Genomic DNA, 17,214 nt, shown 5'->3' with positions numbered 1-17,214 from the left:
ATGTTCAAAATAAATTGTTATAGAATTGAAAATATTTTTTATTTAAGGAGATGTAGGCACAGAATAGTTAAAATAAAAACAGAAATGCTGGAAATATGGTCTTTAAAATTATGAAAGGGTTTGATAGGGTAGACGTAGAGAAGATGTTTCCAGTTGTGTGTGTGGGGGGGGGGGGGGGGGGAGGCCAAAACTAGGGGCCGTAAATATAAAATAGTCACCAATAAATCCAATAGCGAATTCAGGAGTCTTTACCCAAAATGTTTAGAATGTGGACCTCGCTACCACATTGCGTAGTTGAGGCGAATAGCATTCAAGGGGAAGCTAGAAAAGTACATGAGGGAGAAACAAATAGAAAGATATGCTGACAGGGGTGGGAGAAGGTTCGTGTGCAGCATGGACCCGTTGGGCCGAATGTGCCATACATTCTATGTAATTCCATGTAAATATGATGTGGAGATGCCGGTGATGGACTGGGGTGGACAAATGTAAGGAATCTTACAACACCAGGTTATAGTCCAACAAATTTATTTTAAAATCACAAGCTTTCGGAGATTATCTCCTTCGTCAGATGATTGAATGAAAAGGTTCTCAAATCGCATATCTTATACGATGTTGGGACAGCATCACACCAATCAAAAGGTGTCGTTGTTATTCAAACAGGCCAGTCACGGAGAACAGCACGTCCCAGTACACTCGATATACATTGTGTCTTTTACACAGGCAGGCAGAAAGAAACTTAAAATGGCAGAGAGAGAGAGAGAATTTTAAAAAACATATAAATTTTTTCCCCCTTTTTGCTGGTGGGGTTACGTGTAGCGTGACATGAACCCAAGATCCCGGTTGAGGCCGTCCTCATGGGTGCGGAACTTGGCTATCAACTTCTGCTCGACGATTTTGCGTTGTCGTGTGTCTCGAAGGCCGCCTTGTAAATACACAGCAGACCCATCGACAGCTGTTAAAAAGTGGTAAGCCATTGTATGGAGTTCTAATAAAAGATCTAAACCCCAATACATTAACCCATCTTTTCTGGAGGTTTTTTTTAAAAAAAAAATGCTATGCATTTCAGTTTCTTGAAACAAAAACTGCAAATTTGAAATAACAGTTAATATATTTTCTTTTGGATAATAGCTTACCTACCTGAAGTTTTTTTTGTGTCCAAAACATTAGTCAGAATCATGTTTTTTTTTTACATACATGGATCAAAAACAAAAATGAAATCTAGCTAGATATATATATATAAAAAAAAATCTCTTTCATATTTTTTTTTAAAAAAGTGTAAGAGAGAGTTTTCTTGTGAGAGCTATTTAAGAGGCGGTAAGGTGAACTGGTGGTGGGCCCCACTAGGGCTGGAAGTGCGGAAGTTGCTGTTTTTGACTCCAGTCCCCCTGGGGGGGGGGGGGGGTAAAGAGCCGAAAATAACTCGAGGACCGTTAACGTGGAAACAACAACAGAGCGACCAGCACCAGCCGGCGTCTCCCTGCGCGGCCACAAAATAGTCCCCTTAAACCCAACCCACCCTCACCTCACAATCAATCAATCAATCAATGGCAGGGGGGGGGGCGGCGGAGTGGTGTTGGTGGTGGGGGGGGGGGTGATCAGGCCAAGACCAGACAATAATAAAACCCCACACCTAACAAAAAGGGGAGGGGGAGGGGGGGGAAAGGGCAGAGAGTGTAAATAATTAAAAAAAAAACATCTCGGTACACGAAGAAGTGACCTTCCCATATCACTATAAATGGATGAGGAGGTTGGTGGTGGGGAGGAGGGGGAGGGGGAGGGGAGGGGATAGCGCAGTGAGTGAGAGGAAAAAAAAATCAAAGCGCAACCTAACCTGCTGATAACCGTCCACAAGTCCCGCCTCCCCGCGTGACGTCACCGAGTCCTTCTAACCGCCGTCGCTGCCTTCTCTCTCTCTCCCCGCCCCGCCCCACAACTCCTCCAGTGACGTCACGGCCAGTTCTCTCCCCACCCACACATACACACGCTCCCCCCGGCCCCCCCCCCAGTGACATCACAGCACCCGTTTCTTGCAGCTTAAAGTCCCGCCTCTCTCCGCGGTGACGTCAGGGCGTCCGTTTTCGCCGCTTGCCCGCGCGCGATTACTATCATTGCTTGTGGGGGAGGAGGAGGAGAGTGAGTGAGTGTGTGTGTTCGTCACTTCCGGTAGCAAGTTGGGTTGCGGCGTTGTGGTGAAGTGGCCGTTGCTGCTGCCGTCAGAAAGAACGAGCGAGACGGAGACGGAGGGTGAGGGGGTCGGCAGCAACTTCAAAATATATCATTTATTATTATTATTATTATTATTAATAAAAAAAAAACCAAATTAAATAAATATTTAAACAACAATAACCAAACCCCCCCCCCCCCACTTCAAACCGGCAGCAACAACAACAACAACAACAAGAGCTCACCCAGAGCGGCGCCTCCTCCCGTCCGTTCATCCCGGGTTTTTTTTTTGGACTCTTCCGAAGAGAGGTTGAGGTGGTGGTGGCGGTGGAGGTGGTGGAGGAGGAGGGGGGGTGTGGAAAACAAAACAAAACAACAGAGAGGGAGAGAGAGAGAGAGAGAGAGGAAAAAAAAACCACCCCGTCCGTTCGTTCGTCCGTCCGTCCGCCCGCCCACCCAGGACAAGTTTGAGCTATTGAGTCTCCTCAGTCTCCGCCGTGTCTTCCGAAGGATGGGAAACGCTGCGACGGCCAAAAAGGGCAACGAGATCGAGAGCGGTGAGTGTGCGATTGGGGGGGGGGGGGGGGGGAGAGGAAGGCTAGCCGGCCTCAGGGCTCATTCATTCTCAACGCCTTTTAAATCCTATTGCCAGGCGGTTTGGGGCCTAGTGCAGCCAGGCTTGAGCTAGTCAGTGTATTATTATTATATAGAGACACACACACACCACACACACACACAAAAACAAACAAGCCCTAAACTGGGATCTGGGGTTGGATTCTATCATCCACACCCCTAATAATAATGCTCCTTTTAAAACATTGTTTTTTTTTTAAATTTAGATTTTAAAATGCTAATTGTGTTAGGAGCTTCAGTTGGGTGTTGTGGGGCCGCTTGTTTATTTTTAGAAAGTGGGTTGGTGTTTTCCAAGGTGTAAAATAGTGGCTGCATTTTGAGGCCTCGTCCAGTCCTGCAAACTAGAGTATCGCCAGAGTTTTGCAGACGGGCATCCTTTCCCACCTTGCTTCGTGGCGAGGCTTTTGTTTTAACTCAAAAGTTTACGAATGACAGACGAGTAATGCAGTTTGTCACCTTTTCTCTCTTGTGTGTATATATAATCTTTTTTTTTAAAAAAAACTTGTTTTCAACTATTAATATAGCATTTATAGATTTACATCGCTAACATTTTTGCACTCATCTATTGTATTTATATTGCCTAACTATACAAGAGATGTCAATTAGCTTGCTGCTGTCAATCTATTTTGTCAACTTCTGCAGACAGCTAGGAAGTCAGCAGTCATTTGCAGAGTGCACACATTGCTTTGAGGTGGTAATAGCCATGTGCAAAGAGTGGTTTTGTGAAAAAATATTTTTACCTGAACCTTGTTCTGCAACAATTGGTGTGAGCTGGTAATGCATAACTTGTTTTGTGAAATTTGAATTGTCGAATCTAGTTGAATATTGAATTGTTGTGGTTTTATTATAGTATATATTTTTATACAATGTATTTGTAAGTAAATGTTTCATGTAATGTTTTTAGAATGATTCTCTGCAACATTTTCTGAGTTTCGTTTTCTAAATGTTATCTACTGTAATCTAATTCTAATGGCAAAGGTGTTGGCTGTTAAAGTTGGTAACCTATTTTGAGAATGTGGTGTTTTGCAACATCAGTTTGCAGACTTATTTTGGTGAATGGTTACAATTTTTGAAATGTTTCACTAGCTTGTTTTATTGTTGGGAAATGAGGTGTAATTAACTTGTGTATCAGCTTTGTTCATTGATTAATTGCTTAATAAGTTTCATGTTAGTCACAAAATTCTGTGAGTTGTTTAGTGAGATTTTTTTTAAAAAAATAGACTCAATTGTAATTCATACTCTGTTACAGCAATGATTAAAAGTTAAAACTTGTTTCTGACATGTCAGTGACATTCCTTATACGTTAAAGTATAGTTTTTCCCTCAAAATGTTGTTAATAGTTTTTTAAATAAGCACTTTCTTGCTGTGTATTCACTGTGTATGGTTTATGATAGTTGACTGAAAATAGCACGGTTAAACTTGCAGTAATTCTGGCTTAGCCATTGATCTGTTGATGCATCATGCATCAAACACATGGTGTATCCTGGTTGTTGGTGGTCATCACAACTTCTGTTGCTGTGGCTAACAATGTAGTGAAAACAAAATAAAACTGCTTCACTAACTCTGTACTGTTGTAGAAATAATGCATTGCGGGGAGTAATTACCAGGTAGTAATCTCACCTTGAGCTTTAGATGGTGGTTTATTGGACTTCTCAATGTGATTGCTGGTTGTCACTTTATGATTAATCCAGCAATCCATTATTCTCTATATAAAATCTTAATTTGGTGCATACCGTGTATGGGTTTTAAAAAAAATACATATTTTTAGGTCAAAACAATCCTAGCACGTTAGAAACCATAATACTGTAGTACCTATGCCTTTATCTAAACTGAGCTCCTTGGTAATTTTACATGCAGGAACATGTGCCGGGAATTTCCTCTGGGGTTCTTCCCGATTGGTCGCCATAACTTCGGCAGAAGATTGGCAGAAACTCCATTTACATGTCTAGTTGGAGTTTTTGCTGATTTTCTGCTGAAGTTACAACAGCCAATCAGGTGAATCTCGAAGAGAATTCCCAGCGATAAAGTCAGGAATTAAAAAGAAAAAGGCTGTTCAGTCCATCAAACCTGATCCATTCAGAGACTATGTACGATTATTCCATCATGGCCTTCAAGTGTGAAAAAAATCAAGTAGTAACCTGCAACCCCACTTTTCAGCAGATATTAATTTAGGCCCCTTTTAGGTGGTTGTTTGGCCGGAAATCAATTATCATCTTTGGGAGTCTGTTCCCTTAATGTCCACTCTCCGAAGAAATTTTTTTTTCTAATTTCTAACCTTGCTCAAAGCTTTTGAATTTTGTACGTGTTCTCTTGTCTTCTGCTCATTATCCTTGTTTTACTAAATTTAAACTTTATCTATACCTTGCATTGTTTTAAAGGCCTGTGTCATGTTTTCCTTCTGTTTTCTTTTCTTCAGTGAAAAGAAGTATAGTTGCTTGGGTCTTCATAACTTCATCCCCCGGCCGAGAATCACCTCTGCTGTTCTTCTCGGCACACTTTCTAATCTATATCCTTTTTGAAGTAGAGTGACCAAAACTGTGAAACATTCTTCAGAGTTGGTTTTGATGGTATTAGACAGGAACTTTCAGAAGTTGATTGGGAGAGTCTGTTGGCAGGCAAAGGGACGTCTGGTAAGTGGGAGGCTTTCAAAAGTGTGTTAACCAGGGTTCAGGGTAAGCACATTCCTTATAAAGTAAAGGGCAAGGCTGGTAGAAGTAGGGAACCTTGGATGACTCGGGAGATTGAGGCCCTAGTCAGAAAGAAGAAGGAGGCATATGACATGCATAGGCAGCTGGGATCAAGTGGATCCCTTGAAGAGTATAGAGATTGCCGGAGTAGAGTTAAGAGAGAAATCAGGAGGGCAAAAAGGGGACATGAGATTGCTTTGGCAGATAAGGCAAAGGTGAATCCAAAGAGCTTCTACAAATACATAAAGGGCAAAAGAGTAACTAGGGAGAAAGTAGGGCCTCTGAAGGATCAACAAGGTCATCTATGTGCGGAACCACAAGAGATGGGTGAGATCCTAAATGAATATTTCGCATCGGTATTTACGGTTGAGAAAGGCATGGATGTTAGGGAACTTGGGGAAATAAATAGTGATGTCTTGAGGAGTGTACATATTACAGAGAGGGAGGTGCTGGAAGTCTTAACGCGCATCAAGGTAGATAAATCTCCGGGACCTGATGAAATGTATCCCAGGACGTTATGGGAGGTTAGGGAGGAAATTGCGGGTCCCCTAGCAGAGATATTTGAATCATCCACCGCTACAGGTGAGGTGCCTGAAGATTGGAGGGTAGCAAATGTTGTGCCTTTGTTTAAGAAGGGCGGCAGGGAAAAGCCTGGGAACTACAGACCGGTGAGCCTGACATCTGTAGTGGGTAAGTTGTTAGAGGGTATTCTGAGAGACAGGATCTACGGGCATTTGGAGAGGCAGGGACTGATTAGGAACAGTCAGCATGGTTTTGTGAGAGGAAAATCATGTCTCACGAATTTGATTGAGTTTTTTGAAGGGGTAACCAAGAAGATAGATGAGGGCTGTGCAGTAGACGTGGTCTACATGGACTTTAGCAAAGCCTTTGACAAGGTACCGCATGGTAGGTTGTTACATAAGGTTAAATCTCACGGGATCCAAGGTGAGGTAGCCAATTGGATACAACATTGGCTTGACGACAGAAGACAGAGGGTGGGTGTGGAGGGTTGTTTTTCAAATTGGAGGCCTGTGACCAGCGGTGTGCCTCAGGGATCGGTGCTGGGTCCGCTGTTATTTGTTATTTATATTAATGATTTGGATGAGAATTTAGGAGGCATGGTTAGTAAGTTTGCAGATGACACCAAGATTGGTGGCATTGTGGACAGTGAAGAAGGTTATCTAGGATTGCAACGGGATCTTGATAAATTGGGCCAGTGGGCCGATGAATGGCAGATGGAGTTTAATTTAGATAAATGTGAGGTGATGCATTTTGGTAGATCGAATCGGGCCAGGACCTACTCCGTTAATGGTAGGGCGTTGGGGAGAGTTATAGAACAAAGAGATCTAGGAGTACAGGTTCATAGCTCCTTGAAAGTGGAGTCACAGGTGGATAGGGTGGTGAAGAAGGCATTCAGCTTGCTTGGTTTCATTGGTCGAACATTGAATACAGGAGTTGGGATGTCTTGTTGAAGTTGTACAAGACATTAGTTAGGCCACACTTGGAATACTGTGTACAGTTCTGGTCACCCTATTATAGAAAGGATATTATTAAACTAGAAAGAGTGCAGAAAAGATTTACTAGGATGCTGCCGGGACTTGATGGTTTGACTTATAGGGAGAGGTTAGATAGACTGGGACTTTTTTCCCTGGAGAGTAGGAGGTTGAGGGGTGATCTTATACAAGTCTATAAAATAATGAGGGGCATAGATAAGGTAGATAGTCAAAATCTTTTCCCAAAGGTAGGGGAGTCTATAACGAGGGGACATAGATTTAAGGTGAGAGGGGAGAGATACAAAAGTGTCCAGAGGGGCAATTTTTTTCACTCAAAGGGTGGTGAGTGTCTGGAACGAGCTGCCAGAGGCAGTAGTAGAGGCGGGTACAATTTTGTCTTTTAAAAAGCATTTGGACAGTTACATGGGTAAGATGGGTATAGAGGGATATTGGCCAAGTGCAGGCAATTGGGACTAGCTTAGTGGTATAAACTGGGCGACATGGACATGTTGGGCCGAAGGGCCTGTTTCCATGTTGTAAACTTCTATGATTCTATGAATTGGTCTCACCACTGACCTGTACAGTGCCAGTATAACTTGTTCTGACTGGTAATCTAGTTACCACACGATCCCACCAATATTCTATTTACTTTAAATACTACTTCGCACTGACCAGATGCTTTCAAGGTATGATTGATCACTCCCAAATCCTTTTGTTTTTCAACCTCTACCAGCAGGATATTAAAATAGGAGTCTTTTCATGTTATACCTGTGTTTGCTGTTAGCTGTTCCAATGTGTATTACCCAGCACATACATCCAGATTAAAATCCATGTGCTATATCTCAGCTCATTTGCATATGTGGTTCAAGTCTTTATGAAGATAGTATTCATTGGAAGTATTGGAGCCCATGGGAACAACAGAGAAGTTAATGAGAAACCTCAAATTTGCAAATTGAGTAACTCAGTATTTAAGATAATTTTCAGAACTGTTTACTATCTGCTGTAATATTAGTCCATATGTTAGTGCAGTGTTCCATCCCAGATATAAATCTTGTGGATGATAACATACACGAGTTACCAATGATTGAGTATTAAGAGCCACATGTAGCTTAGCCTCATGGCAATCTTTCACATGGAGATGTGAACTTTGTACATATAAGTACCAAGGTGAGACCTGTACGTAACCCTTTAAAATTTTTTAATGTTTTATATTTTTATATTCCTTCTTTGCGCACCATTTTTCAAGCTGAGAGGTTTGCCAGAGGAGCTGGTTCCAGATCTTTGTATCAATACTGCTCTGACTCACCACTAGGAGGTGAGTAAGAGCATGTTTGGGAGGGCAGGGCAGAAAAAGTAATATTTGATAGCTTAATCGGATGCAACTTTTTTGACAGCAAATCTCATCACCTGTACGCCCCAGCTGATTTCACCATAGTGGCAAATCTATCAAAATATCACCCTTGTTGTTGGGAGCACAGAATGGTAAAGTGCTATATGGTTGAGCTCATTTGCAGATCCAGTTGCAGATTAGGGTAGGTGTAAGGAGTAGGTGGGAGAAGAAAATTGTGCCAGTGAATTATAAAGGGAAGGGGACAGTTAAATGAAAGTGTTGCAGTGGGGTGAAACATTTCTGAAAGGCTTCTCAACCCATTAGCAGCCTTTGCCACGACCAGAAAGGCAGGGGATTAAGATGTTGTGCTGGTGGTGGTGGGTGGGGGGGCGGGAGAAGGGAGAAGGGGGCAGAAAGAGGATTGCCAACCCCATTAGTCTGCATTGCAGCATGCCTGGAATGAGGTGGCATAAGGCTTGAGGGCACAACTAACTGGTATTGTTGTCTGTGCTAGCCCTATTCTGCATATTAGCAGATGTTTTTGCAAATAGCGCAGCTCTACATCTGGCTCTATGAAGACAGTTCCCCATAGCTGATGTTAGGTATTTGCGACAATGCCTGGAAATATGGCTTGTGGCATCTTGATGGGTGCAGCTAATGGGGCTTTGTTGGCAGATGATCATATTGGCATGCCTCCTTTTATGTTGTGCCATTTAAAGGATGATGTACAATGACTGGGGTGCTTCTGATGAACCAACCAGCATAAGTTAGTTAGACTTTCACACATTTGTGTCATTGGGTCTGCTGTCACAACTAACCTTCAGAGTTGCAGCCTTTCTATGCGCTAATCGACTATCAAAGCAAGATATATTTACCTGTATCTGCAATTCAGGTTTGAGGTGCCAGTTTGTGGGCATGGTGTTGCCTCTTGCAGCCTCACCAGTCTTGTGTGTCTTCATTGTTTTCCTTCTCTTTCAAGCACCTCGGGGATTTTCATTGGGAAACCCATTGATATCAATAATGACACTGGGGCTAAAAAAAAGTAAACAATTGGCAGAAAGGCTTATGAAAACCTGAAATGCCAGCTAGAACCCCCCCCCCCCCAAAATTAGGCCACGCCTGCCCCATTTTTCTTAAAGACTGTTGAGTACATCTTGCCGCTTAAACTTTCTTCCATATATTGCTCAGCACATAGCATAGGCTGGGTATTCTGCGGCGAGTGACTCGCCTCCTGAATCCCCAAAGCCTTTCCACTATCTACAAGTCAGGAGTGTGATGGAATACTCTCCACTTGCCTGGATGAGTGCAGATCAAATAACACTCAAGAAATTCGACACCATCCAGGACACAGCAGTCCGCTTGATTGGCACCCATCCACCACCCTAAACATTCACTCTCTTCACCACCGCCGCACCGTGGCTACAGTGTGTACCATCCACAGGATGCACTGTAGCAGCTCGCCAAGGCTTCTTTGACAGCACCTCCTCTACCACCTAGAAGGTCGAGGGCAGCAGGCACATGGTAACACCACCACCTGCACATTCCCCTCCACGTCACACACCATCCTGACTTGGAAATATATCGCCGTTCCTTCATCATCGCTGGTCAAAATCCTGGAACTCCCTTCCTAACAGCACTGTGGGAGAACCTTCACCACAAGGACTGCAGCGGTTCAAGGTGGCGGCTCACCACCAAGACCTCAAGGGCAGTTAGGGATGGGCAATAAATGCTGGCCTTGCCAGCGACGCCTGAATCCCATGAACGAATAAAAAGTGTTGGTGCTTGCACCCAGTTTAAAAGCCAGAAAATTAATTGGAAGAATTTATTATGTCACTTGTGTCAGTATTTGCAAACTTCTGTCTGTTTCAGACAGGATATTTCTATGTCTCTGCTTTTGCCTGCTGGAAACGTGAGTCATGTGTAAATGAGGTGGTGACAACAGGAAAATTGCCCTATAGGCTTAATGTTGAGCAGGCAGTTAGATAGTTCATGAGCACTCTTAGAGTTGATGGTGACAGAGAGGTAGGAGACAGAAGATTTTCATCCCTTCAGTCTGGTTCGATCCAAACCAAGGTGTTACGGTGAACTCACTATCATTGTTGAAACTTTTTAAATGACAACTATGAATTCATGATGCAACATTCAAAATCTGTGGCTTGCCTGTATAATGTGTAGCAAAGAGTAAGTCTTGGTCATTCACAAGTGAAAGATCTTCCTTAATTCATTCACCATTAAAATGTGTTATTAGGATTAGCCTTTTTTCCCATATAAGACTGAAATATATCCTTCTGTTCAGGTGGATGATAAAGATTCCATAGCACTATTCAAAGAAAAGCAGGGAGTTTTGTGGTATTTTCGTCTCATTCCTCTCTCAGCTAACAGTGCCAAAAACAGATTAACTGATTGTTTGTTTCATTGGATGTTTGGGGGATCTTGGAGTGCTTAGAATGGCTGCTGCATTTATCCACATAACAATATTTAGTACTTAATTGATCCATCTTGGTGTATCTCTGTCCAACAATTGCCTGCTTAAAACCTACCCCTTTGCCCATGCCTTTTGTCATGTTTCCAACCGCTTGTACTTCCCAGTGTCCATTTTCACCTCGATGAAGTACTTTGGAACATTTTATTATTTTCAAGGTGCTATATAAATGCAAGTTATTTTTTTTTTCTAAGAGTTATGATAAAACACTATATAAAAGCAGAGGAAACTGAGCCCTACATGGTTTCTAGTGGATACAGTGAACTTAATTTGAATTCATGGTAACTGAGTTACAAAATACAGAACTGCCTTATTAGAGATAGTAATTCCAATTTCTGGATGAAATGCTGTTAAATTGAACTCTGGAATAAAAAGACTGCCATGAAAGAAGGGTGTAAAAGTATTTATCAATGTTAGAAACACTTTAATATTTAAATATACTTTTGCTGCCTTTTAACATGACCCTATAAGCTAGTCATCGTGCTCATTAAGCTTCCACATTCATTTAGTTGAAGTAAGTTACTGTATACATTGAATAGATTGGATTCACACTTTAATAATTTGCTTTAATATTGTATTGTGGATGACTTTTATTTGTGATATTTCACTTTATCCTTAAGGCATACTGGGAACCTTTAATTTTGATTTTTTTTTTTGCTGCTAAATGCATATATCCCTATATGAGAGAAGGCATTTAATACCTTTGCTACATTGTCAAAAACATTAATCAAAGTATTAAGAAAGCATAGTGCACATAGTCTTCATCATAGCATTATAGTAGATACAGCACAGGAGGAGGCCATTTGGCCCATTGTGCCTTTGCCGGCACTTTGAAAGAGCTATTCAATTAGTCCCATTTCCCTGCTCTTTCCCCATAGCCCTGTATGTTTTTTTGCTTCAGGCATTTATCCAATTGCCTTTTGAAAGTTACTATTGAATCTGCTTCCACCACCCTTTCAAGCAGTGCAGTTCAGATCATTACAACTTGCTGCGTTAAAACAATGTTTCCTCATGTTGCCTCTGGCACTTTTGATGAACACTGTAAATCTGTATCCTCCGGTTACCAACCCTGCTGCCACTAGAAACAGTTTCTCCTTATTCTATCACAACTGCTTATGATTTTGAACACCTCGATCAAATCTCCCCTTAGCCTTCTCTGTTCTAAGGCGAACAACCCCAGCTTCTCCAGCCTCTTCACATAACTGAAGTCCCTCATCCCTTGTACCATTCTAGTAAATCTCTTTTGCGCCCTCTCTAAGGCTGTGCCCATTTTCCTAAAGTGTGGTGCCCAGAATTGAACACAGTACTCCAGCTGAGGCCTAACCATCCTTTCAGAAAGGTTTAGCATAACCTTGTATTCTTTATTGACTTAACAGGATTATATTACAGTGCTCGTGAGAATAAAGTAAAGGATAATATATTTAGGTGAAGGATTCCCCAATTATGTCATATTTTGGCTCTAAGGAATAACCTGTAAGAAGTATTTGGGGCTCCCTAAATGGTTTAATGGGTAAGAGTAGATGCAGCTGCAGTACTAAGCCATATATGGACTATGAAGACCCAGGTTCGATTCACAGTCTGTGTTGAATTAACTGATCCCTGCCAGGTCTGTAGTTGGAGCACTACAATTGTTGTAAGTGGCCTTGGGATAGGGTAAGGGTTGGAAATCAGCCAGGCTTCCTACTCCTGATCACTTTTCATAACTCCTGCATAATATCAGGTGAGATTAGATTGACTTGGCTATGAAGCCCTATATAGTCTAATAGCCAACACTCGCTGTCTAGGTTCATGTGTGAATAATGGCTATTTGGGTGAGGTACTATAGGGATGTTAGCACTCCCAATTATAAGTCAGCTCCTTCAACATAGGAGACAATTGGATGAGGCAGAATAGTTGGAAAAAGTAAAATTGTAGATGTACTAACATTAATAACTTTGCAAAATATATTGATATTGTGCTTAAAAACAAATAGAGCAGAGGAAACTGAATCCTAGATATTTTGTATTAGCGACTGACCTTAAGTTGAATTCCTGGTAACCAAGTTACAAAATACAGAATTGACTGTTATTAGTTAGTAATTCCATGGCTCAGATTTCTCGATGAAATGCCATTAAATTGGACTCAAGAATAATAAAACTGCCATTAAGGGAGGATGTGAAAGTACTGCATTTGTTTATATTACAATAATTGTGAAATGGAGCCAGTGAAATACTTTATTTTAGAAGTAGTTGTAATGTTGGCCATGAGCTACTGAGACATGCTGACTACGTGTTCTGGGAAGTTAACTCTCAATGTTCTGTAGCAGGCTCATTTTTCCAGTATAAATTGTCTATTGTTGCATAGGAAATGGAACAGATGTTATATAACAATGTGTGATTATAGTTGCAGGATTAAATTAACATTATGTAGTGACAATTTGGAGAGAGGTTCTGTGAACTGATAATTTTCTATAAGCTGTGCAATTTTGAACTAAAAATTATACTAAAGTTGATTTGTGTGTTGCTATTATGCTCTGCCTGAATTTTTATTAGATACTTTATATGCAGAAAGGAAATAGGAATAGCTGCACCATTTTTAGACTATAGCGTTTCCAATCCCCAAAGTGTTTTTATTTCCTAATAATTTACAATGAGGGTGGAGAATCATAGTAAATAGAATTTTGCAGCACTGAAACAGGCCATTCAGCCCAACAAGTCAATGCCGGTGTTTATGCTTCACACGAGCCTCCTCCCACCTTACAATATACAACCTTGTGCTGCCCTTTATCTTCAGATTGTATGTCACTTTTCTTTATTATCTCATTTGCAATACATATGCCATCTCTGCTGTGTTAAGCGCATAAAGATAACATTTTAACTCACAGTAATAGTCTCAGAGATGAAGGGGGAGCTTTTTTAACTTTATTCTTGCAGATTACAGGGACCTCAGAACCACTTATAAATTACTACCTTGTAAGTCACTGTCATTTGCCCATCTTCCTTGTATCACGGTGAAGAAAAGTATAAGGGGGAAAAGCTTTAATAGTACTCCCGTCCTAATTTTTAATACTTAAAAACTTAAAGTTCTTCCATTTAGTAAAATATGTTGTGAATTAAAACATTCTCTCCTTCATTTCCTCCTGTTGCAAATGCCTTTTTTTAAAAAAAAAGAATGGTGCAGAAATTTGCTGGATGGGGCACCTCCCAAACTGTGTTCACAGCCGGCTCTGATGCTGATCTGTGGAGTGGTTGCTTGGTGAACAGAGGAATCCGAAATGTAAGCCTTCATGAAAGGGAGATAATAGTGCTGAAAATAGGAATGTCTCCTACTCGTTAGGCTTTAACGCTATTTTAATGGAAAGTTATGGGGGAAAAAAAGAAAGAAAGAAAAGGAAGTACTGCTAAATAAAGTATTCCCCTCCCCTCTCACACTGCTTCATGAATAACATATCTAGTATATTGGCCTAGGGATCTTGCATTCTTAATTGTTGTATACATATGAAAGATCTTTAACCTGGCACTCCGTTATGAAGGATTTTTTGAAAACAAATATTGCAACTGTTTACTTTTGCATGGTGCAATATTCTGTAGGCGTTTGGGAGCTGAGCTACACATGGTGTGAGCTGGTGGGTGGTATTTTCAGTAGAAATTTTTGTTAAATTATCTGTTAGACTAAGAATTCCGTAGAATAATATCACTTATCTATACAAATGCTATTTGACATTTAGCAACGAATAATGCAGTACTTGTAACAAGTGCAGTATATCTGTGTTAACAGACAGTTGTTATTTTTTGAGAAAATATATCTAACAGTTTTGATAGAGCCACATAATTTTGAACCTCTGTCCAGAGCAAAAAGTGATTGGTTGTACTGTTGGGAAAATAGTTGTCCAGAGTGCTGAAGACCACTCTATAGGAATGTTTTGATGATGGAATTCTTGAGGATGGGGATTCCTAGTTACCTCAACCAGGAAACTAAAACTTGGAATCCACAGAACAGATGACTGAACTCGTGCACATTTTATATCTTTGTAGTTTGTCTTCACTATACATATAATATATGAACATTTTTATTGCATCTTTACTTCCACTACATTGTTCTTTAGTGGGAATCCATTTATATGAAGTTTTTGAGAGTTCCCTCTGATGCATTTGCACTTTTTACGGAATGTGGCTTTTGTGATGGCTAAAGTGGATTATTATGTAAGAACCCAAACTAATCTTTTAATGTATTTGACCGGTTTCATCTCTTGTACCAACTTTTATACCTGGGTAGTATTTTCAGACTTAAAAAGCTAATGGAGATTTTCAAATGAGCTACGTTAAAAAATGAGTGGACAACTATAGACCATTGTTTACGCCCCCCTGCAGTTTCTGGCACTTGAATTTTCAGCTTAGATATTTTTTATGGTACAAAGACCAATTTATTGAATTCATGCTTAAGTTGGCTCAAATATTACTGTAGCTTTTACATCCTCAGCATATTTTCTAATGGTATATTTGAAAGTTGCACAAGCTCCTTATCAGATTGAAATGCACACTTGTGTGTCTTCTTGGGTTGACTTAGTGAGGGCAGTCAGTAAATAGTGATTTATAATCAAATGTAAAATTTTTAAGGAACAAAAAGGATACAGTGTTCAGTGTAATGTAGATTTAGATGTAAAGGCCAGGAAAGAAAATTAGGTAACCTTAAATGCAATGTACATTAAATATAGTAACTCAGGTGCTTTATATTAAAATGGTTTAACTGATACCTATCACTCAGCAAGTTTAGATCAGAAATGGCATGTATGGGAAGTTGCAACAGTGAGCCTCAGCAGTGGATGACTAATTGCCCAGTAGAAATTAGCTGCCTGTGGTGTGGCTTTTAGCACCTGTTGATAAATTTTCTGCAACCATAATGTATGTATTTATTCAGGAGGTACTGTCAAAAATATGCTATTGCTGTTCTTTCCCTTGGGAAATACATTTTAAAAAATCCGTCCTAGACAATGTCCAGCCAAATTTAACGAGTTAATGATACACTAAAATATTGCAGTTACAGTACTGAACCTCTCTTATACTCTGCTAATCTGTGCTGTTTCCAAGGTCTGTTTGGCCTCCTATTTGTCATTGAACATAGGGACATATCATCAGACATCCGTCAGAGGATAAGCATAATTATAAGCTTTAAAAGGTTTGACGCAATTGGTCCTGGTTTCTCCTCTAATTGCCGGTGTGCACACAATATGCTAATGCTTGATTTGTAGGCTGGCTGTCACTTGTTTCATCCACATCGATGCTACAATGAAATTGTCAAAGTGTACTTGATGCAACTTCCTTTTCAGGGCTAGTGGATCTGTGACTCTTACATATTACATACATAGAATTTGCAGCACAGAAACAGGCCATTGAACCCAACTGGTCCATGCCGGTGTTTAAGCTGTACTCATGCCTCGTCCCACCCCTCTTCTAACCTTTTCAGCATAACCTTCTATTCCTTTCTCCCTCATCTTCCCCTTAAATGCATCTATGCTATTTGCCTCAATTCTCCTTGTGGTAGTGAGTTTCACATTAAGTAACACACTAAGTATCTCTGCATGAGCATACTTAACCTGCTTTAACTTCATCTTTTGTTTCAGACTAATTCTAATTTAAGTTGATAGTGGGCCTGGATTATTATGTGTAGCAGCTGGAAACTAAAGCTGTGCAGTGACCGTGCTCTCAGGACAGATAGAGCTGTCTTCTGTACTAGGCATTTTTATCTTGTGACTAAAGCTGCAACACTACATATCGGAGAGTTCTGACAGTGTATTATTGCAAAAGCTTCTGTTGCATGTTGGGTCTTTCCAGATGGTGTTTAATATAAGCCAATGAATGCTATTGTAGCATTTGAAAGCTTAAAAAAACAAACACTGGTTTTATTCAGCTGAATGGGGCACTACGCTCCATTTAAAAAAAAATATAAACTAAAACATCTTTGTGCTCAGAAGCGTGCATCATCAATAAAGCACAGTTATTGAGTTATATTTCCTAGTGTAAATCAATCGAGCCATAGTGTCAACTTGGATCAGCTGCTAGCACTCTCTCCTCTTGAGTTTAAAAAGCCTCACTCTAGGACTGCAGCACGTAATCTAGGTTGACACTTCATCAAACACTGAGGGAGTACTGCATTGTTGGAGGTGCTGTCTTTCAGATGAAGATTGGCAGAGTTCTTAAGGTGTTTTGGTCAAAAATTATCTCTGCCAGTATCACCAAAAATTGATTAAATGGTCATCTCATTGCTGTTTGAGGGACTTTGACCGCCATGTTTTCTTGCACAACAACAGTTGCAACACTTCATTGGCTGTGATGTCCTGAAGCGCTATATAAATGCAAGTTCTTTCCTTTCTTTCTTAGTCATCTGTTTGTGGGATCTGTACCGCTTGTACCCACAACAGTAAGTGCACAATGTAGTTTGTTATACATT

At 40.7% G+C, this 17,214-nt stretch overlaps 1 protein-coding gene and 1 long non-coding RNA gene across 3 annotated transcripts in view; one reads left to right on the top strand and one right to left on the bottom strand.

Moving 5' to 3' along the window:
* Nucleotides 1-508: 508 nt before the first annotated feature.
* LOC137325115 (uncharacterized) lies at nucleotides 509-2,714 on the bottom strand. 2 transcript variants are annotated; one of them, XR_010963818.1, is made up of 2 exons: nucleotides 2,409-2,714; nucleotides 509-952 (listed from the first exon to the last, which is right to left on the bottom strand). It is a non-coding gene; the product is annotated as an uncharacterized lncRNA (long non-coding RNA). The 2 variants fall into 2 exon arrangements; XR_010963819.1 differs by lacking the exon at nucleotides 2,409-2,714 and adding an exon at nucleotides 1,138-1,472.
* prkacba (protein kinase, cAMP-dependent, catalytic, beta a) overlaps nucleotides 2,506-17,214 on the top strand; it is a 135,498-nt gene continuing 120,789 nt past the window's right edge. The window contains exon 1 of the mRNA XM_067989834.1: nucleotides 2,506-2,720. Coding sequence (XP_067845935.1) covers nucleotides 2,675-2,720 — 46 coding nt within the window. The 5' untranslated portion in view covers nucleotides 2,506-2,674. The remainder of the gene's footprint in view (nucleotides 2,721-17,214) is intronic.

Source organism: Heptranchias perlo, chromosome 9 (assembly GCF_035084215.1).
Source record: "Heptranchias perlo isolate sHepPer1 chromosome 9, sHepPer1.hap1, whole genome shotgun sequence".
Taxonomy (NCBI): domain Eukaryota; kingdom Metazoa; phylum Chordata; class Chondrichthyes; order Hexanchiformes; family Hexanchidae; genus Heptranchias; species Heptranchias perlo.
The sequence above is the reverse complement of the archived record's forward strand: the minus strand, read 5'-3'. Positions and strand labels throughout refer to the sequence as shown.